At 36.8% G+C, this 26,626-nt stretch overlaps 1 protein-coding gene across 3 annotated transcripts in view; it reads right to left on the bottom strand.

Moving 5' to 3' along the window:
• The window catches only part of FRMD1 (FERM domain containing 1), an 84,727-nt gene that overhangs the window by 23,050 nt on the left and 35,051 nt on the right, over window positions 1-26,626 (bottom strand). For all 3 annotated transcript variants that reach the window (XM_023503330.2, XM_023503331.2, XM_031937467.1), the window contains exons 2-3: window positions 23,281-23,458; window positions 8,427-8,517 (exon numbers count right to left, since the gene is read on the bottom strand). In XM_023503330.2, coding sequence (XP_023359098.1) covers window positions 8,427-8,517; window positions 23,281-23,394 — 205 coding nt within the window. In that variant the 5' untranslated portion in view covers window positions 23,395-23,458. The remainder of the gene's footprint in view (window positions 1-8,426; window positions 8,518-23,280; window positions 23,459-26,626) is intronic.

Raw genomic sequence — 26,626 nt, 5'->3', positions numbered from 1 at the left:
AAGACTCGGATTAAAAACAGTGATCATATAACAGAAGAAACATGACTTGAGTTTTACTGCTGGCCAATATGTAGACTATTGGTCACTATGTAGACCACTGGCAAATCACCTGACCCTTCTGGGTCTCAGTTTCTCATCTGTAACAGAAAAGGGGTGAACTGTATCAGTTCAAAGTATCCATCCAATTCTAAAATTCTGATTTGTGTGTCTCCAGATTACAGAGTGAATCATTTCAAAATATCTACAAATGCTATGTAAAATGGGCCACGCCTAAGTGGACTAACCTGAATAATAGGAACACAAAATCCCTTGTATGATTCTAAGAGTTTTCCTTACATTTATTTATCCAGTGCTCTAATTTTGTAAAGGCAAATCTCTCTTAACCACCTTTCAAGGTTGATATTATAATTATAATTATCCCTACTTCACAATGAGAAAACAGAGGCTCATAGAGGGTGACTATGGTCACATATCTCCAAAGTGCAGATATTAGGATGGGGAGAGAAATTAGGTTTCTTACAAAACTTATACTTGAAGCAAAAGCTCCTGGGGGCAGATTCTAAGAAAAAGTACCTCCCCTTTGGAGAAAGATTTAAAGGTCCTTGATGAGTCTCTTTCTAAGCTTATCAAAATTCTTCACAAATTCCAACCAAATCAGTATACTTGTTATTTCTTAAACAGGCTATTCCATTCCAGGGGACTATCCTCAGGCCTCCAAGGTGCTCTTGCCTCAGCCATCCCTCCAAGGAGCCCCACTTTTCTTTAAAGTGTCATCTTCAACACAAATTCCCTTCTAATTACCTCCCCCATATTTTTTTAGGCCCCACTCCATTCCAGAGTTATATTTTTAAATATTCACTCATGATTTTTTTCCCTCTAAGGAAAATATAAGCCCTTTAAGGACAGGAACTTTTTTTTCCTTTATATCTTTAGCACCTACCATAGTGTCTAGCATCTAGAAGGTGTTATTGATGTTATCTACACCAAACTGAAATCAAGGTCTAATAATGTACATTCCTTCTATCCATAGGGGACCATTTAGGAGAGCTATCTCAGTAGCAAATCTGACTGCTATCAATGACCATTTTCCTCTGCCCTATTCTTTTTCAACAAAAGCAGGCACATGAGGAATGGTTTCTTCTCTTCTCCTCTATTCTCATACTGTTTTCCCTATACTCTCTACATCTTTCCAACTCTTCCCCCCCCCCCCCGCCCCCTCCCTTTCTTCTTGAAGGATGGACTCATAAAAATTATTGATAAAACACCACACCTTCTAGTAATCAGCCCAAGGCATTAAATATGTGACTTTAGGCTGGCCATTCTCTAGGTCATCTATAATGATCTCTACAGTTTTTTATGACTCTCAAAATCTATGATTCTAAGTCACATGAAAAGAAAGAAACTTGTAATTCAGTTAATCATGAGTGTTTTGAAGTTTACTTTACAACTTCTTCAGAAAGAGTGCCTAAGAAGAGTTTCTGGTCTCGATAGTACAGAATTATCTGTAATTCTAAAATTAGCCCCTAGGAAATCACACTGTGTTTTCCTAGCCATTATTTCCTTGTGAAAGAGGGCATACATAGAATCAAAGTTAGAGAGAATAGGGAGACTTAAATAGAGGGGCAGAAATAAGCATTTTAAGAAGGCAGGCCCAAAGAAACAACCTTGAAAGAGTGAAAATATAAGTTCAAGTCTTTATCTCTGATGTTTTTTCTCTACTTTAATGGAGAATAGGGGTAAAAACAAAACAAAACTGACTAAGCAACCTAGAGAACTCAAGTAGGGCCTATGAGAAGACTCTCTCCAGTTTTAAGGCCTCTGGATAATTAGATAGGGCTAACTTCCCTTAGTTGTTCAGAGAATGTCCAAATGTGTTTTTTTGTTTGTTTTTGTTTTTTAACTAGCAACATAAGCTCCAGCCTTCCCATTTTTAGTCCAACTTCTGGGCAAGGAGCTTTCCTGCATCAATCCACCCACCCACCCACCCACGCCCCAAGCCTCTCAGGGGAGGAATGTAACCCCACATTCCAGCTTTAATGAAATTAATATTATTAGAATGCCAGCCTGCTGTGAAATCCCTGAAGCCTATGAAAATAAAGTATCCTATTCACCCCCTCACCCTCCAGGTATTTTTTGCTGGGAAGCTCAGGGATTTCAGGTAGTTCCCTTACCTCAGGTAAATTCTGGACTCATCTTAATAAAAGTGATGAGGCGGAAAGGCAAGTGGACTTATTATTATTCCTAGAGTTAGAAAGAATGTCTTGCTTCAAAAGCATAATAAATCTGTTAAAAGATCCAGTTAAAATAACCTATAAACTGAATCAAGTAGCTGTACTTCTCTGTAGCTCAAGAAATAGTCAGTGAACTCTAGGATGCCCATTGCTCAGCCTACATCCCTGTCTAGGCCCAGTGCCTACAGTCATTGAATATAGGGATTGGACAAAAGGGGTCAATACCTCACATGCCAAGCTATAGACCCAGGGGAAGCTGGAAGGATTATCATATGTGGCTATAGATGGTCCCTATGAATGATCTCCTCAGAGGAGACAAGGGGGATGCTAATCTTTTATAAAATTCAAGTGTTCCTAACTTTCTGGGGGTCATGGACCACTCTGGAAGTCTAATGAAGCCTAAAACTATACTCCTCAGAAAGTTTTCAAATGTATAAAGTGCCCAATATGCAAAGGAAACCAATGATATTTCAATAGTTATCAAAAATATGTTTAAAAAGTTCAGACTCCAAGTTAAGAACTCTTGGATGTAGCTGAGGAGCAGCATGGATAAAGTTTTGGTCTTAGAAGTAAGATCTCACAGTAAGATGGATGAACCTGGGGAATCTTAAGACAACTCACCTAACCAATTTGTATCAGTTACTTTACTTGTAAAATGAAGGGAATCAGACCAGGTGACCTTAAAAATTCCTTCCAGTTCTTTTATCTACATTCCTATTACCTGGATCTGAATACTGGTTTTGACACATATGTAGGGAAAGACATTTCATGTCATCATGATTTAAATTTTAGTTTTCAGAAAGTTTTTGAGAAGAATGAGAAGTAATGGGATAGAAGATATCAGAACTGTGAAATGAGTATAATTTTTTCAATCCTTTCCTTATAGGACTGTTATTTTAAAGCACTACAGAAAAGAATTAGTGTCATAAATATTACCTCTACTTTATAAACAATGATTATCCCTTGACCATTTGCCGTTTCCTTTTCCAAGTTGTAGAAGGCCAGTTCAGTCACAGTTATAGAACTTTTGAACTACAGATGACTTAAGGACCATCTAATCCACTTCTAATCCCCTCAGTCTTATAGATGAGTCAAAAAAGGTTAATAAGGGGATAATAACAGCATTTCTATATCCAATAGACAATTTAGCCTCTTCTTTTTGAGGGAGAGATAGCCCTAGACAGCTGTAGGCGGATAGCCAGGCTACTTTTCCTTAAGAAGAACAACCTGCTTTCCCTCATTGTTCAGGGAGCTCAGAGGGCTGGGAAGCACCTCATGGAATCTCAGATGTCCTTGGTGTAGGAGGAGGAGGCATTAACTGAGTGGCTGGCACTAATGAGAAAATCCTCCCACCTGGGAACTTCCTTTGCAGAGCAAACACACCTTCTTTAAGAAAATATCAGCTGCTGATAAACCTAACAATCCCCCTTTGTGCTCTCTCCTGGCCCAACTCCCACCCCTCCTCACGTTGTCAGGTATGTTTGCCCGATTTCAGCCTAGAACAAATTCAACAGCTACTTTTACAAAGACATCACAGTTTGAAGCAAGCACTCCCTTCATCCCTCCTTCTCACCCGAGGTTTATCTTTGTAATCATTGAGCCCCATGCTCTCCCCTCCTCTCCTTCATCTCTTGGGAAGCTCTGGCTTCTCTAAGAAGCAGCTCAAGCACCATCTCCTAGACAAAACCATTCCTGATTTCCCCAAGTGCTGCTTTGCTTTCCCTTGAAAAATTCCCTTGTATGCATTTTGCATGTACTCAGTATATGCTTATAGAAATGCATATTTTCTCCTCTTTCTGCAAAGCTGGTTATTGAACTCACAAATTGAAATTCAATTGGATCTTGGAAAGGATTATTTTTGTCAGACATATCTGACTTTTTTGTTACTTTCTCTTCCTCCCCTCCCCTCATAGCCCCTTTTAAACTAATTATCCCAAATGCAGAGACTTTCCCTGTAAGTTCCCACTCTTGTTTTTGAGTTTAACATAGTTCCTGGGACACAGAAAGTGCTGGATTTTAATTTTCAGTGACTAACTGAAAAAAAAAAAAAAAAAGGGGGGGGGGGGGACTTCAATAGCAAAAGTGCCATGGCAGTGCCAGTTATGTCATGACCATGGGCCAAGTAAATGAAACACAGGCTTGAAGCCTAGCAGAATCCAATTAACCTACAACAGAAGGTTTAGTCCTGTCCCCCTAGAACCAAGCTTTCCTCCCTAAGTTTGCCCTTGAAACTGCAAGTCCTCTACTTTCTGGGAAACTTTAAAAGTTCTCCACTACTGTATGCAAAGGAGGAGACTGTTAGATACGGAATATACAAAACTACAACCAGTCTCTGTGCCCCTGGATGTGGCAAGGGGGTAGAAATAAAATTTGTACAAAGGTACGATGTTAGAGCTGATCAGGGAGAGATCATGAAGGGGGGGAATCAGAGAAGATTTCCTAGAGATTAAGCCTGAATCCAACCGCCACTTTCAAAAGACTGGTTCCTTTCCATGGGGCTCAAAGATGGTTCTCCACTACTCGGTGCTTCAACCTCATCCCATGTGCTCAGGAACTCAAACAAATCAGAGTTTTTCCCCATAAAGGATTTAGAATCCACCTCCACCTCTAACATGTTATGACCAGAGTTTCTTCTGGAAACCCCTTCTGAAAAGTTCTTTTCGGTTTTTTAAAGCATTTTTCTTACAACTACTTTGTGAGCCAAGTAATATATTATTATCCCCATTTTATAAAACTGAAGTTCAGAGAGATTCAATGACTTGCTAGTGATCATATACCTAGGAAATATCTACTCAGATATTTTAAGTACATTGCCATTTCCACATACTGCAGCCTTTTCAGGTATGGATATGTATCTGTACAATGATACTGTAGGCTCCTTGAGAACATCCTAGAATGACTTTGGGCTATTTAATTTCTCTGTGCTCCCACTTCCTCTTGAGTATAATAAGGAAGCTGGAGTAGAGAAGACTTTAAACGACCCTTGCAGCTCTAAATAAAAAAATCCTCTGAACAAAGACTACATCTTGAATTTTTCAGTACATACTCAAGACGCTAGTATGGTAAGTTGCATTAAGTGCTCAATAAATGTGATTAATTAATGCAGTTGTTACACAACACAAATTTCTCAGGAAAACAGCCATACTTATACATGCAGTCTGCATTCACTAAGACTCTATGACCTGAAATACCTTTGTAGGATTTTTAAGTCTATTCCTATTTTAAAAAAAAAATGTTTTAAGGCAAACATTACATTCCCAAATTTGTCACCGGCTCACACTGACTTTGTTGTGAATGCCATCACTGCAAAGGTCAAAAACAAACTCCCCAGAGCAAGCATCCATTTGGTGAATTGTATACTTATTAAAAATCAAACTGCATAAAGACCCTGGAGAATTCTGTTTATCTAGAGAACAGGTACAACAAGAATATGACAACCTTTCTCCCCTCCTAATATGACTCAATTTCCATTAAAAGAAAGGATCTTGAAGAACAAGGGCTAAACTCATGGACCATCTGCAAAGAATTGTTCACTAGCCACTCATTCCAGCAAAGAATGTCTCTGAAAGAACTTTCAGGTATTTCTTCATTTTTTGTGTCTGAGATTAAGATAAAAAAAAAAAGAGACCACCAATATATGTGCATGGTTAATCTTTGACGATAACTGTCCCTTCACAGTCTCCAGCGATTAGTCTATTCTTGTCATTCCTTTTATAGGTCTTTCAGAAGCCACACATCATGTACACCTTTGGGGGCCACTACTGCTCAACTCTTAACAAATACAAGGTAGCCAAGCCAGGCCACAAATCAGTAAAATGAATGGAATATGGTGGGTAGCAAAGATTTATGGGCAATGAGATAAGGGAGGTAAGTTAACCAGAAAGGACGGAAAGAAAGAGGGGATTTGTTGGGTAAGTTTCTGTCTTTATAATTAGTTTAAAGGAGACTATGGGGCAACCCTCCTCCCCCCACCCCCCACCCCCCCCAAAAAACAAAACAAAACCAGATATCTCTTTGATCAGTAAGATTCCAAACTCTACCTAGAACCAGTATAGGTTTTAGCTTACACGGTTCAATACCCAGCTATGCAGAGAAAGGCCATACATGAGTAACTCAAATGAATTAGTTATCAAGATTTGTTGTTTTTTTTTTTTTTAAACTGTATCCCTTCCCCACTATCGCATCTTTAAATAATTTACACATTTTACACTCAAAGAGAAAATGCTAAAATTATAACAGAGAATAGCTTCCAACTTCTTAAAGAATCATGAGGGAATTAGACTAGATTGGACCCCCAAGGTCTCTTCCAGTTCTAAATATAAAAATCCTAAGGACAAAGCAGCAGGTATGTCATTAACTGGCATCACCTAGAAAAGACTGACCACCAATGGCCTAAAAACCAATGAAATTCCACCCTAAGATGACTCAAAGAATAGACAATTAATTTTGATCATCTTACAGAGGAGAGAATCTGAGCCCCAGAATGGATAAAGGCCATATAGCTAATTTATAACAGACAGGTTTAGTCTCCTTGTCTCATGTTCTTAATATCATAACATATTGAGATTTTTCTTCTTACTGCTCTTCTAACACAACATAGGAAAACATCAGACAGATAGGCAAGGTCAATACTCACATGTAATATAGTAAGTACTTTAATGCTTGTAAAAATCTTTCCTCACAATCACCCCATGAGATATGTAAAGCAAATATTTTTCTTTATAAAAGCCTTTTATTTTCAAAACATGCATGGATAATTTTTCAATACTGACCCTTGAAAAACCTTGTATTCCAAATTTCCCCCTCCTTCCTTCCACCCTCTCCCTTAGATGGCTGGTAACCCAATATATATTAAACATGTTAATGTTTATATGCTATAATATAATATATGCTAAATCCAATATATGTATACATATTTATACAATTATCTGAGCCAATATTCTTTATGCCCATTCTACACAAAGAAATAGAGGCCGTTTTAGACTAAAGCCCAACTGTGGTCTACTTAATTGTCACAACCCCTCAATAAAGTTATTGCCCATCGTTCAGAGATGTTTAAATGTGGCTCCCCTGAAAAAGAGAGGGATCTCTTCTCAGGCAGAGACTGGACAATCATGCGTCCAGTTATAGAGGATGGATACAGCCCCTACTGATGTCCCTTTAACTCTCAAATTCTGTGATTTCCCAGTCTTCCATAAACATGGGGATAACTGAATCTACTTTAGAGATGCACAAGATGCTTTCAAATGGTAAATCACAGAAGTACTTTCACCTGAACGAGAATGACTTTACACCTCACCTTGCCTCTAAGAGTTTGCCCTGGGTCAAAGGCTCTACCAGGGGAAGGCAAATGCATCTTACCAAGCAGGAAAAACTATAAGCATGTACTTGACAATAGATTGTTGAGTCAATGGAGGACTAGATGAGGGAATCATGCTGTGACAGCTGAATGCCAAATGATGTGTAATTTGGTCCAGCAACTCTTAATGGGTTGGGACTTGACATGGTAGAATAAACAGTCATATCAATGGTCTTCCAAAGTCAAAAATATTTACTATATGCCAGTCGCCATACCAGGTGCTGGGATACAAATACAAATAACTATCCTCATAGAATTTATATTATTTATAAAGGGAGCCCCATATGAACAGATAAGTTAAGACAGGTTAGATTTAAAAAAAAAAAAAAAATCAATGAAAAGTGATTATAGGGTGGGGCACCATGACTGCCAAATGGAGTCCCTAAGAAGCAGATGAGAGTGGAGAATATTGTGGGACATGACAGAGGCACAAAAGTGGGAATTAGAGTGGTAGAGAGGGAAGTAATACTAAATCAGACTAGTCTACCATAGTTTCGTGACAGTCTTATGTTACAAGAGCTCAGAGATTCTTAGCTCAACTAAGACAGAAATTCTTGCTTTTTGTTTACTCAGAAGGAAAAAAGAATAGGAAGAAGCACCCAGATGGCGAAGGTCTGTCACCAAGCTGTATTGTGATAGTTGTAGATATAGCCATTTAAGGGAGGTGGCCAGAAACAGGGACCCCAGAATGTACTCTTTCTCAATGCTTCCAGGTATTAAGCAGGGGCCACTGTAGGACTGTACAGGCATGTAAAGAGCCCAGGGGGAACACAGCTGTACAAATGCTGGAGGGGGAGGAAAGGATCCCTGCCTTTCATGCATGAGTCAATACTTACTTCGAACAACACTCAGGCCAAAGAAGTGGGGTTCTTTAATGCTCAACAAATCACACACCTGCTGGAAAAGCTCTCTTCCCGTGGCTTTTACCTACATAAGGAAAAGAAAAAAGAAAAATCCCAGAATGAGAGCTCTGTGGATCACAAGGCTTGCTACAAAAACATGATCAAGTTCTGATGTCAATACAGGCAAATGAACCATGTCCTTCTGGGGACATGTCCTTTACTGTAATATGAGATGATAACTTGGCTCTAGCATCTGGCAAATCCTTACTGATTTATATGATTTTTTTTTTTTTATCTGATCCTCCCAACTATCCTGTGGGATTTTAAATATACTATTATACCATGTCTACTATAGTATATACACAAACACACTGATAATATTCATAAAAGAATAGTATTATAATGTAATATATGAATACACTATATTATTCATATATAATTCATATAACTATATGAATAGTATTATTCATAACTACAATTAGAAGGTTCGGATATCATTTGACTGGCTTAGGTTTATCCAATAAGAATCTGAGCTGAAGTCTATACCCCAGATAATAGACCACATTGCCTTCCACAGCATATAGTAGCATTGTAGATAAAATGTGTACATACATATATAGATCTTTATGAAGTTTGCAGCAAAATTCCTTAAGAACCTTGTCCCTCACTAAACTCCAAGGGAAAACTTGAACACCACCCATATCTTGAACATACTCTGCAGAACTGAAGTGACTCAAATCACAAAGTATATATTAATCACCTGCTATGTACCAGACACTGGGCTAAGTGATAAAAATACAAAGAGAAATAAAAGACAATCCCTGCCCTCACAGAGTTAACATCATAAAGGGGAAAGACGATACATAAAAGGAAGCTAAAATTGTGATGGGATATGAAGACAGAGCGCATGGTAGAGAAAGTCCTGAAGAATCAGGACTAGCATCTGGACAAGTATAAAGACATAGCTGGCCATAGATCTTTAAAATGGACGTTCTGGAAGGAACAAGCCACTCAGAGGGAAAGGACCCAGGGATAAAGAGTACTTCCAAAGTGAGAAGTCCAAGGGATAGAGCGAATTTCCAAAGTAAAGAGATTTCTATGTCATACAAGAAAAGTCCTGAATTCAGCTTAGAGAAAAAAAAGTCTGAAGGATGAAATACGGCACATTTTATTTCCACATTTTCCCATATTTTTGTCATAGGAATTCGGCCACATGTGGCCAAATGTGGAATTGTGTTTTGCATGACTTTACATAAATAACTGACCATATATATAGTTTGCTTTCTCAACGGGTGAAGGAGGATCTTGAAGGAAGAAGAGAATTTGGAACTGAGTTTTTAAAAATGAAATAAATAAATGGGAGAATTTTGAATGTCAATAAATAAGAATGAAATGTCAGAAATGTTATTGGGTTTTTTTTTGTTTGTTTGTTTGTTTTGTTTTTTAAACAGGAGCTGTTCTGTCAGATCAGAGTTGAGAAGTCTTAGCTGAGAGAGAGTGTGAGAATGTGCTGCTGCTGCCTTTTCCCAGGGAGCCTGACAAGTGGGCTGGAAGAAGATGCTGCTCTGAAGCAAGAGAGCAATGCACCAAAACTACATTCTGGCAGCTTCCCACAGATCAAGAGAAGAGAGAGGTCACTAAAGTCCACGTAGGATAGATAGAGAATAAGCATTTAGAAAATGGGTTATGGCAGCTTGGGGGAAAAAATGGTTAGAGATCTCTGAAGATTACTTCTGACATTTAGTGATTGATCTTGCTAAGATCTGCATGTGACAGTTTATAGACACCACCATTATCCCTAGCCCAGACTATGCTATTTAACTCCAAAACTGTGGTTATCTTTTTCCACTAAAGAAACACTTGGGGCAAGAACCCATGTGTTTATTGCCTTTCTTTCATACTCCAAATTTATTCTTTAAAATGTCTGTTTTTTTTTTTCCCCTACTACTTCCCTTTTCTACCAGCCATTGTTAATTGTCAGGCTCTAGACATTTTTGAATGGGTGCCAGTCCTAAGTAGAACACTATACTAATTCTCTATCTGGGAAATCAATCTTTATATTTTTTCACCTCAGATTATCTCCACTGGGTTCATTCATCAGAACAACAGATATCCATACAATTCTGAACTATTCTATTATTATTATCTAAGGACCCTTGTACCAGAAGGCAGAATTTTCTGGAGGACCTCTACATACAAGAAACCCCAAATTACTCCATTTCTCCAGACAGTGGTTCTCAAAGTATGGTCTAGAGAATTCTGGGGATCTCTGAAACCCTTTTAGAGGGTCTACAAATTCAAAAATAGTTTTTATTTCCAATATGGTAAATGTCTATAAATATAACCCAGATAAACAAAAACGCTTTGGAGAGATCCTCAATAATTTTTAATAGGATAAAGATACTGAAAACAAAAGTTTGAGAACCACTGCTCCAGATTTTGGTTATTTGATGGTAAAATTTATTCTTACTATATTGTGGGTAGCCACGATAGGCTCAAAATCAAGTCCTCAGTATAGCTTCCTCACCTTGCCTTATAAAACTAGAGGCAGTGACTTAACTATTAGTCCTATTGCTGCTGATTAGATGACAGTGGGGTTAAAAAATATGGAACTACATCTCTTACCATGATACAACCAGTGGGATGGGAACTAAATTAAAAGAATGAACATTCTTGGATACTTCAGAACTGGAAGACTTAAGATTGTCTAGTTCACTTGGTCAATTTGAAGATGAAGCAGGTTATGAATATTATACCCCTCAAAATTTAAAACTAAAACACACCTAAATCATCATATAGCACATGCTGCTAGCAAAAATATAGACCTTTATACATAGAAAGGTATCTTTCTGCAGATAAGGGAATTCCCAAAGGATTTAAACTAAGTATCTAGCAAGTTGTATTTGATGTCAGGTGGCTATTCAACCCTGTCCCAAAGGTAACATGATAAGCCATCTATTCCAAAAGCTATTGTGCTGAGTAAATCTCCATTTACTAGCTTAATTATCACTTTCACCCAATTTTTCTCTCCTCTTTAAATGAAAATACCATCCTTAAGGTGTCATCACTCAGATCATTTTCTACTTTTTTTTAACTCCTCTAAATTCCCTCACCATATTAGGATGAATAGAAAGAGAAAAAGGTAGTGAATGAAAATGAGAGAATTCTTTTTGGAATGAGACCCCAACTCAGTGAGGGTCATTCCTATCTAAACACATCAAACAACTGCTATTTCCATTAAAAACCAACTAGCCAACAACAACTATTTCCCCCTCCCCCATTCATCACCAAACATTTCCAAGTAGCCAGACAGGTGTTGTTGACATAGTAGACTTCTTTCTCACAGTTATTAACAGCTTCGCCGGAATTTCACCCAATAACAAGTCCCAGGCAAGCAACACTCTCATTCTGTGACTCTCCCCCGTAGAGTAAATGAATTATGATGCTATAGAATACAGAAAAAAAGGAACTAGGTCTGTCAAACAAGGTAATGAAATCTAGCAAATTCTGTTTATCAGCCTTCTTCATTACCAAAAAATGGAGTTAGGGGAAAAGTAAAAATACTCAATCACACTTATAATTCTAATCAAACAATTCTATAACCTTGGAAGGCACAGTTATGGCCCATATTTTTGTGAATCATAGAGAGTACTCTCTCTCTGGTCACTAAATAACAGATCACGTTGAGAATTTTCAGAAGAGCTTGGCTTTTACTGATGAGTAAACTGAGCTTCGTTGAGGTTAAGTGACTTTATGTATCACTCAACACAGCTAATAAGCAAACAGCAGAAAATAGATTTAATCCTGAATTCCAAGTCTGATGCTTTTTTTCTGAATTGGAACAATTCTTTAAAGATGACACTTGGTGTACATATTACCAACTTAAAAAAAAAAGAAAAACAAAACGTTTTTTGTTAAATTCATGATCAACACGACATAAGCATTCCAAATTATGAAAAAACAAAACAAAACAAAACAACTTTGATTGCCAATTTTGAGCCACTGTCTCTGTGTGAGTCTCTGTCTCATTAGCTAGTTTGTTTAAAAAAACAAACAAACAAACAAAAAAGCCAAGCTCTTCTGAAAATTCTCAACGTGATCTGTTATTTAATGAAAACCAGGTACGTGGCTTAGTGGACATAGTACCAACCCTACAGTCAGAAAGACCTGAATTCTTACCCAATCTCAGATATATACTTATAGCTGTGTGACCCTGTGCTAGTCGCATGCCCTCAGTTTCCTCATTTATAAAATAAATTAGAAAAGGAAAATTCAAACCACTCCAGTTTATTTTGGGGGGCAGCTAGATGCCATAGTGGATAGAGTACAAGCCCTGGAGTTAGGAGGATCTGAATTCAAATTTACTACTTAATAGCTGTGTGACCCTGAGCAAGTCACTTAACTTTATTTGCCTCGACTTCCTCATCTGTAAAATGAAAGTGGCTTGTTTGCCTTGTTCCCATCTCCCATTTTAATTCCACCCTCCCCAATAGTTTTTTTTTTTCAATTACATGTAAAGATAGTTTTCAACATTCATTTTTGTAAGACTGAGTCCTAGGAATAAATCTTGAATACACTATTCCAGGTATGTTATACATAAAAATGCATTTTGATCAACAATGTTTTTGATCAACACATGAAAGGCATCTTTATCTAAGTAGTAGTTAACACAAAGCTGGGAGAAGGAACTGACACATTATATAGAATGAGAGTTGGAATCCCAAAAGATCTCAGCATCTAGAATAATGGGTCAAAGGGAATAAGATGAAACTTAAATAGTAGATAAACATGTATCAAGTAATTACAATTACTATGTACCTAGCTTTGTGTTAACATTGGGGGATACAAAGAAAGCTAAAAGATCATGATCTCCCAATCTGATGAGGGAGACAACATGCATATAACTATGTACAAAAACAAGATATAGTTAGGATACATTGGAAATAATCAAAAGAGTAAAGGAACTAGAATTAAAGAGATTCAGGCAAAATTTCTTACAGAAATAAGATTTTAGTTAGGACTTGAAGAAAAACTAAGGATGCCAGGAAATAGAGATGAAGAAAAGATCATCCCAGTTATGGGGCATAGCAGACAAAAATGTTCAGTCAGGATATGGAAGGTTATGTGTAAGGTACAGCAAGGAGGTCAGTGTCAATGATCAGGGAGTATGAGGAAGAGAATGTGTAAACTATAAGAAGACTGGAAAGGTGTGTATGGGTAGGAGTGGAGGTTATAAAGGACACTGAATCTTAAACAAAGAATTTTTTATTTGATTTTCAAAGCAACATGGAGACACGGGGGTTGAAAGTATGGAGGTGACATGGCCAAACCTGTGCTCCAGGGAAATCACTTTAACAGCTGAGTGGAAGATGGAATGGAGTGGGAAGAAACTTGTAATAGGCAGACCAACCAGAAAGCTATTGCAATAATCCAGGAATGAGGTGATCAGGAACTGTACCAAGATGGCAGCAGTGTCACTGGAGAGAAGAGGACATATGAGGGATATATGAAAGGTAAAAATCAACAGGGCTTACTTAGCAACAGACTGGATTTGGGGATAAATGTAAAATTGTGAAACTTATTTTTTGAACTCAATTTTAAAATATGGGAGGCATAGCTAGCCAGCAGTTTGAATAAAAACAAACCTGGCAAACTTACTGAACTATGATTCAATGAATCAGTACTGTGACATAGAACAACACCCTTCCCCCTCTCCCACAACATTAGTGGGGAATGGATAGGAAAGGTAGAGGGTTTAGAATGAAAGAGGTAATAATTCTACAATGCTCTGATCAGACTATCTAGATTACTGGGCTCGCTTCTGGGCATATTTTGGAGAGTACATAGACAACTTAGAAGCACATTTAGACACTTGAAATAGTCAAAAGGCAGTATGAGGGACAGTGAGGTTTTTTTTTTAATTGAGAATTGCTTGTCAGTAATAAAAATACTAATTAAAGGAAGAACATGTGGGTCACTGCCAAGAGTGATAGGGCCAATTATAGAAAGCTTCATAGAAGAGATAGCCTCTGAGTTGTATTTAAAAAAATAAAAAGAAATTCAACAGACAGGAACGACATTATTGTCAAAGTCAAAAGATATAATAAAATAAAGGGAGCAAAATGGATTGTGAACAAAGCACAATTAACAGGAAGTTAAGTTGTAGTACTGAGGAAGCAATAGGAGATAAGGCAGGAAAAGCTGAATGCTGCTAGCCTATTCAAGACTTTAAATCCCCCCCCAAAAGTGATATGAATATTACTGAGTTATCAATAACCACGACTGGTGAGCAGGAGCAAAGCAACAAGAATGTTAGCTCAACAGTGGTATGGACAGATTGGAATTGTCTTCTTCTAGTTATAGTTATAAAAGGAACATCCTCACTTAACAATTTATATTCAGGTAGGATGTGTATCAATTTTCTTTTGTGTTATATGTTGCAAAATATTAGTCTGATACAAATTTTTGCCTCTCCAGGTTTTTTTTGAGCAGTTCTTGATAAAAGGGGTATTCAGTCCTTCCAACAGTAATTTATGTTCTTGGGTTTATCAAAATTATGCTGCTGTTTTCAAATGCTTCTGCTTCTTGATTATGTAGTCTGTTCCACTAAACTATTCTTCCATTTTCTGACCAATAATAAATAGTTTAATGATTATTGCTTTCTGATACAGTCTGAGCCCCTACCATTCAACAGGAAGACATGAAGACCTATTAAAAGACTACTAAAGAAGGTTGAAATTGGCAGTAAAAAGTTAGAACAGAAGAGGTTACAAGGTGATGAAATAACTTTGTAGGGGAAAATTGAATTTGGTAAACAATTGCAAGAAAGGTAAAGGACAGGAAAAAACTCAAGACAGAAAAAGTCAAATGCTACATGGTTTCTCACAATAAGTCTGTCCTCCCCTTATGTCTCTTTAATAACAGTGAGATAGAATTTATCATCTAAGAAAACATAATATCTCCGAAAGATAAAGAGTGTGTATATATACACTTTTTCTTGAGGATAAGGATTATATCCTCTAATGCCTAATATGCAGACCTATCCCAGCCTCCTCAGTTAATTAATTATTAACAAGACTGTTAATTCATTATTAGAATGTAGACAATAGTCTGCTAAAAGGATCCTCTCAAAAGGCGAGAGACAGTTTCTTCATGATGCTCTGTTCAATCTGGAAAAATGCCCTCTTTTGTGTATGTTTTACTAATACTGTGCCATTTCCATCTTAATTAATTCTTCAATACAAACTAGGTATTCTGCCATTTTGTATAAAGTACTTTACAAAATATATTTTACATACTTCACAAACAAGTTTGTATGCCAAGATTTGAGACCTGAAAACTGGGTCAGACATTGCATTGAAACAATGGGGAATGTGAACTCCAAAGACCCTAAGGAAGGTGAAACCCACCTGTTATATGCAGGCACAGTATGCTTATCTCTGAAGATATAAGAAGTAAAAAAATGGTCACTACTCAAGAAGCTCTGTCTACTGGAGGTGACATAGAAAAACTATGTGTTGGGTTAGTCTCGGGAGGACTAGGAAAGGCAGAAAGTGGGACTTTAGTTGAAACATGAAAGATACTAAAAAAGCCCGAAGGCAGATACGAGGAAGCAGAACACTTCATGCACCGGAGCAAAAAAGAAGTCTCAGATTCAAAAGATGGAGTGTTGTGTTGGAAGAATAGCATCCTGCACTATGAGTAAGGTCCATGTTGGATAGAGATTGGCTAAAGGAAATGAGACTGATGAAAAAGAGAAGGCTAAGGGGTCGACTATGATAGCTGTCTTCAAATATCTGAAACACTGTCCTGTCAGGTGGAAGGAAGATTTATTTTGCCTCACCCACAGAGGCAGCAGTCTTAAAAAGCTTTGGCACCATCTAAAACAGCTGACAGAACATTGGGCAATAATTCTTTGGTCTCATATTTCTAACAAGATAGTGATGTTCAGGTATTCGAAGGGAGTAACCGATGGAAGCAGGATTAAATTTGTTCAGCTTGCTTCATGGGAGGCAGAACTAGGAAATGGGTAGAAGTTACAAAGAAGCAAGCTGAGGTTTGATGTAATAAAAACTTCCAGATAAATGCAAAAAAGTAAAATGGATTGCCCTGGGATGGCAATGGGGAAAGGATAACACACTTAAGTTTACTTAGCAAATTAAAAAAAAAAAATTTATATATATATTTTAAGTGTACAAAACTTATCTAATGACTCCATGATTGAAATGAGGCAGCTTCACACACCTCTACCTAATCAGCAATACTGTCACATCAATAGCAGCACGTAGAATACTGGTGATGTTAAAAATCCACTGTTAATCAGTATCTACTGGCCCCCAATAGGGCTTTTCCTCACTATGCTTCCAATTACCTATGAGGAAGGTTTTGCTGATCTCCAGAAGGTAAGGAACTAGTCAGAGACTAAACTGTAATTGAATTTCTTGACTCATTTAACAGCTTTACTCACTTGTCTCTATCCCTATTGACTTCCCAGACAATGGATTTTCCCTGTTATTGATGGCCATGTTATCTATATCAACTTACTACATTCAAAAGACTTCCAAGACTTTGGACCCAGCCTTTTGTAACTGGATCAACATTTCTTGTTCTTCCACAGTCTGTCTGCTCCCTTCTCCCAAGCAAGCTTGATTAAACTTCATTATCTGATAGATACATACTCATCAACTAAACTCCAGGTTTTGGCTTCTCAGGTCCCTCTCCTATTACTTCAAACAGTACAGTAGAGTAGCAAACAAAAACCTCAGTAGTCAATCAGAGGGTTGGTCAACAAGCATTTAAGGGATTACAGGATGCCAGGCACTGGGCAAAACATTGGAGATTCCCTCCCCCCCCCCAAAAAAAAATGGGTATGGAAAACACTGTTCCTGTCCTCGAAGAGTTTACAATCTAATTTGAGAGATAACATGTTTCTTCAACCATGGTTAATGAGTGGATTTGTTTTCGCTTTGCTATGCTTATTTATCACAAGGTATGACTGTTTTATTTTTTTTTTAGTGAGGGAAAAAAAGTTAGTAATAGAAATTAAAAAAAAAAAAAAAGGGGGGGGGGAACCAAAGGCAATTCAAAGGGAAAGACAAAATGTATAGCTTTAGAAATAACCTACCAAATTTATAACACATTGAAGTAATGGATGTTCACCACTTCGTGTACCATTCTCTTTTCTGTCCTTTGTATATGGAAATGCTTATATATGGTATGTCAAGTTAATAACAATGGCAACAAGTCTTTTTTTTTTCTGGTCAAATGCTGTAAGTCTTATTTCCCCCCCCACCAAAAAAATCAGACTATTTATCACTATGTAATAGAAAGCAGGGAAATAGAAAGGTCAATTTAAAGGAATGTCAATTAAGTTTTTTTTTTTTTTTTTAAACAAGCCATTTTTTAAAAAACCTTCTTCAGTACTTATACAGAAACACCAGGTTTTTTTTTTTTTTTTTTTTAAAAGCTCTGTCCTTCCCCAAATCTTGAAAGGTCCCTAATCTTGGGAATCTGTCCCTGGATATTCTAGAAGGTAAGAAAGATTACTTACTCCTCATTAGGACAATTCAGACAACATACCAAGCAATCTTATTTTATTTTTAAGACTTGTGATTTTACTGATATAGGGAAATAATGATAAGGAAATGCCCTTCATTAATTCTCCCATGCATAGTGTACGGTGTGTGCACGTGTATGTTTTGAAGAAAAGGCTGAGCCCAGGTCTCCCTGACTGACAGTTTTCTATCCATTTTGCCAAATTACTCACTTAAGCAGACCCTCAAATAACAATAATAATTAAACTTTTAGAACATGCTTTGCAGTTTTTAAAACACAATCTCATTTGAGTCTAACAAAATTGTGAGTTAAATACCATGACGATGATATTCCCATTTTACAGACAGTGAAAATGAAGTTCAGAAGGATTTACTCATGGCATCTGAAGTATCAAAGAGAGGATTTAGACGTGTCGGTTCTTACTCCACATATTATACTTTGCCACACTGCCAAAGAAAAACCAGTCCCACTTGTTAAAACTTAGGGAGAGTCCTAATGACTGATAAGAAGTTAAGAAGCTGCTCCGAAATTCTCTATCTATTCAGACCTACTTTATGCCAACACCCATCCCTGGAGACACTAGCTCTGAATCTTTCAAAACTCCTCAGCCTTTTAAAGCTATCACCCTGTGGTCATTTGTTTCGAAAAAATCCAAGACAGTAAAGAGGAAACTACTTTTTGTTTCTTTGGGGGTGGATGGTCTGGTTACCACACCTTGTTCTGTCTCAATTAGATGTTCTCTCCCCCATTTATTTCCTCCCTACACAAAATAATTTTATAGACTCTTTGCCCACTCAACCCTCTAAATATAACCATGATGAGGAAGCTTCCTCTTCTGTTGGGGATTAGGATAGTTCCTCCATGTTCGCCCAACATGTTTTTCTCCTCCCAAGTAAACCTTCCGCCAGATCACGAGGCAAAAAAAGGCATTTGTATACCTTAGGCAAGGTTTGAAAATTATGTTTCTGTGATAACACCCATTAGAAGTTACAAAACTTTGCTATAATGTGCGAATTAACTTAGCTCATGAAATAAATAGCACTCTAGCATGATAAATGTGAAAATATGCTTAGAAGAATTGCACATGTTTAACCTATATTGGATTATTTGCTGTCTAGAGGAGGGAGGGCAGGAGTAAGGGAGGTAGAAAAATTTGGAACACAAGGTTTTGCAAAGGTAAATATTGAAAACTATCTTTGCATGTGTTTTGAAAATAAAAAAAAAACTATTGTTTAAAAAAAAGAAAAGAAAAAGAAATAAGTAGCACTCTAGCCTTCCAGCATGAGCATTCATTAAAGGAATATTAGTAAACATTCCTTGTTGTACCTTCCTGAAATTTATATATGAGATAGCCTACTATCCATTTTCCTCTCCCTAAATCTGGCTGGACCCATTTTTCTAGAGGCAAAAACAGTTTCTTGGCCAAAGGTGTTGTGAAGGTCAGGATTGAATCTGAAATTAGAATATCTTCCTTCTCTAAGTGATACGTTAAGTAACTTAAAGGGAAATTTTCTCTTTTCCTGGAATACTCTAACAAATGGAAAAAGCAAAGTTTAAAAGGCAAACTTCAGGTAAATTAGGGATGCTCGAATATCAGGATTAGAGATGCATGGAAAGCTGGTCAGGTATGTTATTACTCTTAGAAAGAGAATCATTGTTCAGAGTTAAGGTAAATACCGAGGGTTCCTTCTATGACAATTAAGAAGCTCTTGCTTGAAAAACAACTCAATTTTTTTTTCCCCTTCCAACAATAGGACTATTTGAAAGAGGTTTCTGAAACTGGCACAAACCTGTGTGAGGAATATTTTGATATGAGCTTTTTTTTTTTCTTTTGCCCTTTACTGACTCTATAATGTTGAAATCTTGTTAGGTATTGGCTTTTAATCATTAAGAGAACATGAGGTCGGTCAGCTAATATGTTAAAGGTCAATTATGCTAGGAATCTGCTTTCTGTAGTCTGTTCCAGTCAACAATTCTGGTAAACGTGAGGAAAATCTGGATGTGTGTGATGCACAGATGCTAGATACTTGTCTTTCCCCTCTGACATCCTTTCAAATGAGTGAGGGGTTGGAGTTGGGGGTCAGAGTAGATAAGAATACTCTTAATTGGTTTAGTCTGCAAATATACTTTTTGCTAACTTAGCTGCTGGCTTTTACTGTCCCCTTTATGACATACTTCACTTTAGGAAGACTCATTTTACAATGAAGATCTAACCATGGCACATATTCCTCCCTACCCCCCTTCAATAAAATCCCTGTTAACTACCTGATGAAATATAAAATCCTCTGTTTTAGGGCTTCGTAAACTTTTTTTCTCCTAGTGACCTTTTTTTTTCCCCAAGAAATTTTTATATGACTTTAGGTATATAAAACAGGTATACAAATCATTTACTAATAATTTATCATAATTTTGCAATCCCTGCAATCAGTTACAAGACCTCATATGGGGTTCATGACCCATATTTTAAGAAGCTGGGCTCTATTTAATATGTAGACTTCTTTAAAATCTGGTCCCATTATACCTTTCCAGTCTTCTTAGACCCTAACACTAGGCCCTACTCTGCCTGCCATATATTCTGTGATCTAGTGACATGGGCCTCCTTGCTACTTTTTTGAATAAAAACATTTTCAACTCTGGACACTTACTGGAGGTCTCCCACACCAGAAATGCACTCCCTTTCTTATCTCCACCTCTTGGCTTCCTTTGAGTTACAGGTAAAATTCTAACTTCTACAAAAAGCCCTCGATGCTAGTGGTCTTTCCTGTGTTAATCATTTTATCAACAAATGCTTATTGATTGCTAATTGGAAACTACTATTTTATATTCTCTGTGCACCTTGGATATTGAATCAGTGTGGTTATTTATAAGTATCAGTGAGATATATCACTATCCCTTTTGGTACAACAACAATGTGTGACCCTGAGCAAATCACTTAATCCCACTTACCTTAAACCACACCCCCCTCCAAAAAGAGAAAAAAGATACTTTGAGGGGACAATAGAGATTTGTGATTTCACCATAGGAAATTCCCAGTACTTAACCTACCAGTGCAGACAACCACCAATGAAAGACTAAATGATTAGAAGACATTTTCCCAGCAAAACAATTTCATGCATAATTTAAAACCTCCAAGGTAAATCCACAAAAATCCCTTTAATCTAAAATGTATTAAGTCAGGAAACTCCCTCTATTAATGAAAGTCAGCTGGATTCACATATGTACATCTGTATTCAATCTGCTGTAATATGTTATTTTGGTTGAATTACATTAATAAAATCTGACCAAGCAAATAGATAGTTGGAAAAAGGAGAAGTACTTTAAGTCTCAGCTACCCCAAGAGGTCCTTGGAACACACTTTAAAGTGCTTAGTTTTGGGAACTATGATTATCTTCAGGGGTTAATTGACCTGGTCAGGATCACTCATCATGTATGTGTTGAAGAAGGGACTTGGAATTCAGATATTTAAGTCAACTCTCTTTATCAACTATCTAATGCTGTTGTATAGATAATACAGCAATATCTCACATAAATTTTTTTTTTGGTGATAAATTTTCATTTTTATTATGAACTGAAAACATCAAGATGAGTGAACAAAAGTATTGTACATGAAACCATGAATCTGTACCTTGAGGGCTATAGTAATATATGAAGGTGATGTAAAAACAACGATTATCAATACAAATAAAATTCTAAAAGTATATAAATAGATCCTAATAATGAGATTTTTAGTACTCAGAGATTACTTGATTAGAGGGTTAGGAAGAGAAATCTGATGGGTTTGAGGTCAGGAAAAATGGAGAGGAAAAAAGAAATGCCAAGTTTTGGCAGTTGGATCTTATAGTTTTAAGATCATCTCTCTGGAATAAGGCAGAAATGTTGTGTTACTCTCATAAAGACACAAAACAGGGTCAGCTAGATGGCTCACGGGACAGAACCAGTCCTGAAGTCAAGAGGACCCGAGGTCAAATTTGGTATCAGACACTTAATACTTCCTAGTTGTGTGACCCTAGACAAGTCGCTTAACCCCAACTGCTTCACATACACCAAAAAATTGATTAATAAGTTAGACAAAACAGCACAAAGAACAGAATGAAATAATTCAAGGCATAATATACAAAATAGAATGAAAAAAAGAAAAAGCTAAAGAAGAGAAAAACATCTTGAATCATGGACCCTTTTGGTAGTTTGAAGTTTTTTGACCATCTCAAAATAATGTTTTTTAATAGAAAAAAATAAAATACATAATTTCCCTCCCATGCAAGTTAATGAACTTCTATTAGAAGTTCATTATTATTATTATTAGAAGTTAAAAGGTGTGGTAAAGATTCTACACATGCTAAAAGGATGAAACCAAGGAATTGGAGCCGTTTATAGCCTGGATAACAGAAGTCATAATAGGGAGGCGGGGCACAATCATAATGTGTGAAAGGTTGTGACGTTTTGTGTGGACATAAATGGGGCAGTATCAGAAGCAATGAGCAATATTAGTCACCAATCACAGCTATGCCAAAGTACAAAGAGCTGCCTCTTCCTGGAGCTCTTGAAGTCTCTAAACTCTTTCCCAATGCTGAGATTCTGAGGATAGCTATAATTCCCCAAACTCGGCAATTATGTCAGGTATGACCCAAAAATCTCTCCTTGCCTTCCTCAGGTAGGACAAGGATTTACTGATGACCACATGCTTTCAGATAGCTCTCTACCAAAGAGTACCCCCTTTTTTTCTAAGTTTCTCTCAACACTTGACACACATTTCTCATGTTTGTCCCATCCATTTCAGGATCAGACCTAGTGGCCACTGTCCTTATTCTTTTTTTTTTTTTTTTTTGATGAGGCAATTGGGGTTAAGTGACTTGCCCAGGGTCACACAGCCAGGAAGTGTTAAGTGTCTGAGACCAGATTTGAACTCCGGTCCTCCTGACTTTAGGGCTGATGCTCTATCCACTGAGCCACCAGCTACCCCCACTGTCCTTATTCTTAATAGCAATTACTTTTAAGTCTGGAGGGGACTGTAAAACTGCTCAAAAGTGGATCAATGTAGAAGACACATTAAAGACCTTTAATCCCGTGAGTCTCCCAGGGATAGCCAGCAACAGGGAAACCCAAGATACTGCCAAAAAAGCAAATTGTCAATTAACTAAAGAGCTTAACTTTTCTTGCAATGTTACAAAGGGAATTAGTATTTTCTGCCCTTTTGTCTCGTTCTCTTCCAGTGCCAAAATTCAAACCAAACCGTGTCTTTATAAACACATTTCAACCTTTCAAAAATCAACTGGAGGAAACTGAAAAGACTCACCCCAATGCTTAACTTGAGTTGTTCTCGATTGGGCAGCAGGATGCAGATATTTCTATACTCCGGGGTCATTTTGCCTTCAGGTAACTGTTTGTTCATGGGAGTTGGGGCAAGCATTTCAAACTCGCTTCCGCCACTGGAAACGCTCCTCAGAAGTAAAGCCAGGCTCCTTCCATGTCACCTGCTTGCCAGGAGATAAAATACTTCAGTGTCAAGTTCATAGGAATGGGAAAGGGGTGGGTGGGACTACAGAGCAGCTGGACAGCCTGTATGTAACACAGGATGTTTTTCACCTCATTCCAAAAGGAGATAAACCCTGTCCTTTCAAAGGTTGCATTCACTGAAATCATAGCTAGAGCTAAATTATTCTAGCATTAGTCAGCCCTTTCCCTTGATTAGCAGAAATGGTACATTAGACCAACCACACGTGGGAGGGCAAATGATACCTCTCAAAAATTCATCCATGACTAGAAGATTCATTTGCAAATCATTACCTTTTTTTTTTCTTTTTCTTTTTTTTTTTTTTTTTTTTTTTTTTTTTTTTTTTACTGCTGGCTTAGTCACACTACAAGGTTAAACTGCAGGCCCTTTCCCAGAGGGCAAGGTTCAAGTTTATAAATAGCTTTAATAATGTGAAATCTAGATCAGAATGCAACAAAAACAGATCACACTCCCGGAGATACAAAGCCATTTATTGCTCAAAAGAATGAGAAGGCAGCAGGTAGCAACTGACTGTACTTGCTTGCATGCTCTACAGACACAGGGGACTAATGAATCACCCAGTTAAGACACCTAACAATAGCAAACCGGAAGGAACTTCCCCCACTCCTTTTCTTTCCTAACTCTAGTTTTCCTTTCCAGAGTCATACAGTGACTCAAAGAGTTTTAATTTTGTGTATTTGCCAACTCTTGTATTTCTTGGGGAAAGAGATTTAAGAGAAATGGGGTTTCTGAAAATTGAAAGTGGCAAAAAATTAGAACAGATGTCTTGAAAGTTGACTATATGAACTCAAAAATATAGTGAAATTTAAGGAAAAAATTGAAAATGCCAAGAACAAGAAGAAACCCAAAGATATACATTTATAATAATTAATCTTGGCCTCCACCAAGAAATTTTAGAATGTAATTTCCTTTCTTCTTTGCAGAAATAGGGGGACTATAAATGTGGAATATACAGGGTATCCCAAAGATCTTATTATAGTTTAAAGTTTCAAAACCTTAACCCCTAAGACTTTCAGGACACCTTATACCTTTGGGTTCAGTTAATATGCTGTTTATTTTTGCTGAACTACTCATTCTACTCCTTATTCAACCCTACCTCCTCCTTTTTTCTTTCTTATGAAAAATGAACCAGGATGGGGAATAGATTGAGAAATAAAAAGCAAAATATATCAATATTATATAAATACATTTAACTCAAAAATCTTCAGTAGGACCCCCAACTGACAAAAAATAGATATCTTCCATTACTTGAAACTTGAAAACTGAAGGAAGCTATCCTGTCCAAAATGACAGGGAATCCAGCATGCAATATAACTAATGATGATAATGATAATAAGCAGCCTGTTAATTTGACTACCTATAGGGGTAAATATCAATATCTCTCCAGGACTATGGCTGCAGGTATAATCTGAAGATCATTTTGCTTAGGACTCAAACCTCTTAAACTTTGACCCCTCTGTGAAAAATCAGTTGGTTTCACCCTTGAGATTTAGAAGAAGGGGCATTTGGAAGACAGTACTTTACAGATGTCTATAAAAGAGGAATGTACTCTGAAGGAGCTTGGAGATAAAAACAAAAAGTGGTTTTGGATTATTAGATTTTTTTCAGGGTCTTTTATAAATAGAAAAAAATCTCCTATTTTATCCTGAGGAAGAGGCAGCAAATGTGTTAAGAGTACAACAATATCAGGAGACCCAAGCCAAGCTTTTACATAATCACTTGGGTTTTGTGAGCAGTTTAAGCCATTTCATTCTAAGTCTCAGAACCCTTATCAGTGAAACAAGGATAAATAATTACTACTATTATATTTATTATTAACCTCAAAGAGTTTTTTGCAAGGTAAGTACTTTGAAACCTTAAAACATTCTTGCAAATAATAATTATTCTCTAAATATTGTTTTCCATCCATTTCAAGGAATTTTTTTTTTAATTGTTAAAGAGAAAGGGGCTTCTCTGTGTGTGTACTTATACTCCCCTTCACTAATTCTTATGAAATTCACTTCCTAGGTTCCTCCTTAAAATCTTTAGGTCTGAAATGCAAATGCAGACAATGTAATCTCCTTTCTGAATGGTAGGCAAGTTAGACTTTACCTTTGTTCATTTTCTCTTTCTATCTTTAAATAGTTTTCATCACTTTTCTTGAGTCTGGACTAGGTCAGCAAGGAAAAAGTAAGATACCCATCTCTTTCTCTCACCAGAGTGGATCCCAGACTAAATAATGGAATGCATCCAGGGACTTAGTCTTTTCTAGAAAGACAGAAGACCCCTAATATCTGATACTATGTAATTTGTTAATTAAGCATTTAATATCACACAGGAGCAATTGTGACTATACTAAAGCAAATCTCCCTGGAAGAAAAAAGTGAATACTGTAGAGATTTTGCCAAACACATGATAAAAATTATCATCAGGATTTGGAAAAACTTAAAATCTCTGATTCATACAATTACCATTTATAATTCCAAAGCATTGATGATAAAGTATGCTAATCATCCCAGATAGTTTTAAGAATACAGAATAAAACACACATGTTTTTGGAAGTGACCAATTTGACAATTTGTTTTGCTAGTCTCTGCTATTTTGTCACAAAGAATAGTTGCACTTCTCTCCCCCAGTTCTAGGTACAGGAAGAAAGAAAGCAAAAATCAATTTTTGTTGATTTAAATTTAAGAGTTATAGAAAAAAAAGAAAAATAAAGTTTAAAAATTTTTAGATAAATTCAAAATCTGAAGATAAAGATGAATCAGTCCCTTGTCCACTTCACACTCTAGTTGTCTCATTTCCACATTAAAAATAGTTACATTATGAGTCATTTGGCAAATGCAGAATTTCTATCAATGGTGAGAAATTCCAGATTTCACCTGTTTACAGCTAGCATAATGACATAGCAGTTAACATGTCTGTTGAATTGAATTGAATACCTCTAAAAGATTCCCTTTATATCTATAAATAATTCTCTTATGCAGGAAATACAATTTAACTCATTTCCCCTATATTCTCATGATTTTAAGTTTTTCCAAATCCTGATAGTAATTTTTATCATGATGTCTGGCAAAATCTCTGCAGTATTCACTTTTTTCTTCCAGGGAAATTTGCTTTAGTATAGTCACAACTGCTCCTATGTGAT

This window comes from Sarcophilus harrisii, chromosome 4, assembly GCF_902635505.1.
Source record: "Sarcophilus harrisii chromosome 4, mSarHar1.11, whole genome shotgun sequence".
Lineage (NCBI taxonomy): Eukaryota > Metazoa > Chordata > Mammalia > Dasyuromorphia > Dasyuridae > Sarcophilus > Sarcophilus harrisii.
Note: the sequence above shows the minus strand (reverse complement) of the source record. Positions and strands in the feature narration are given on the sequence as shown.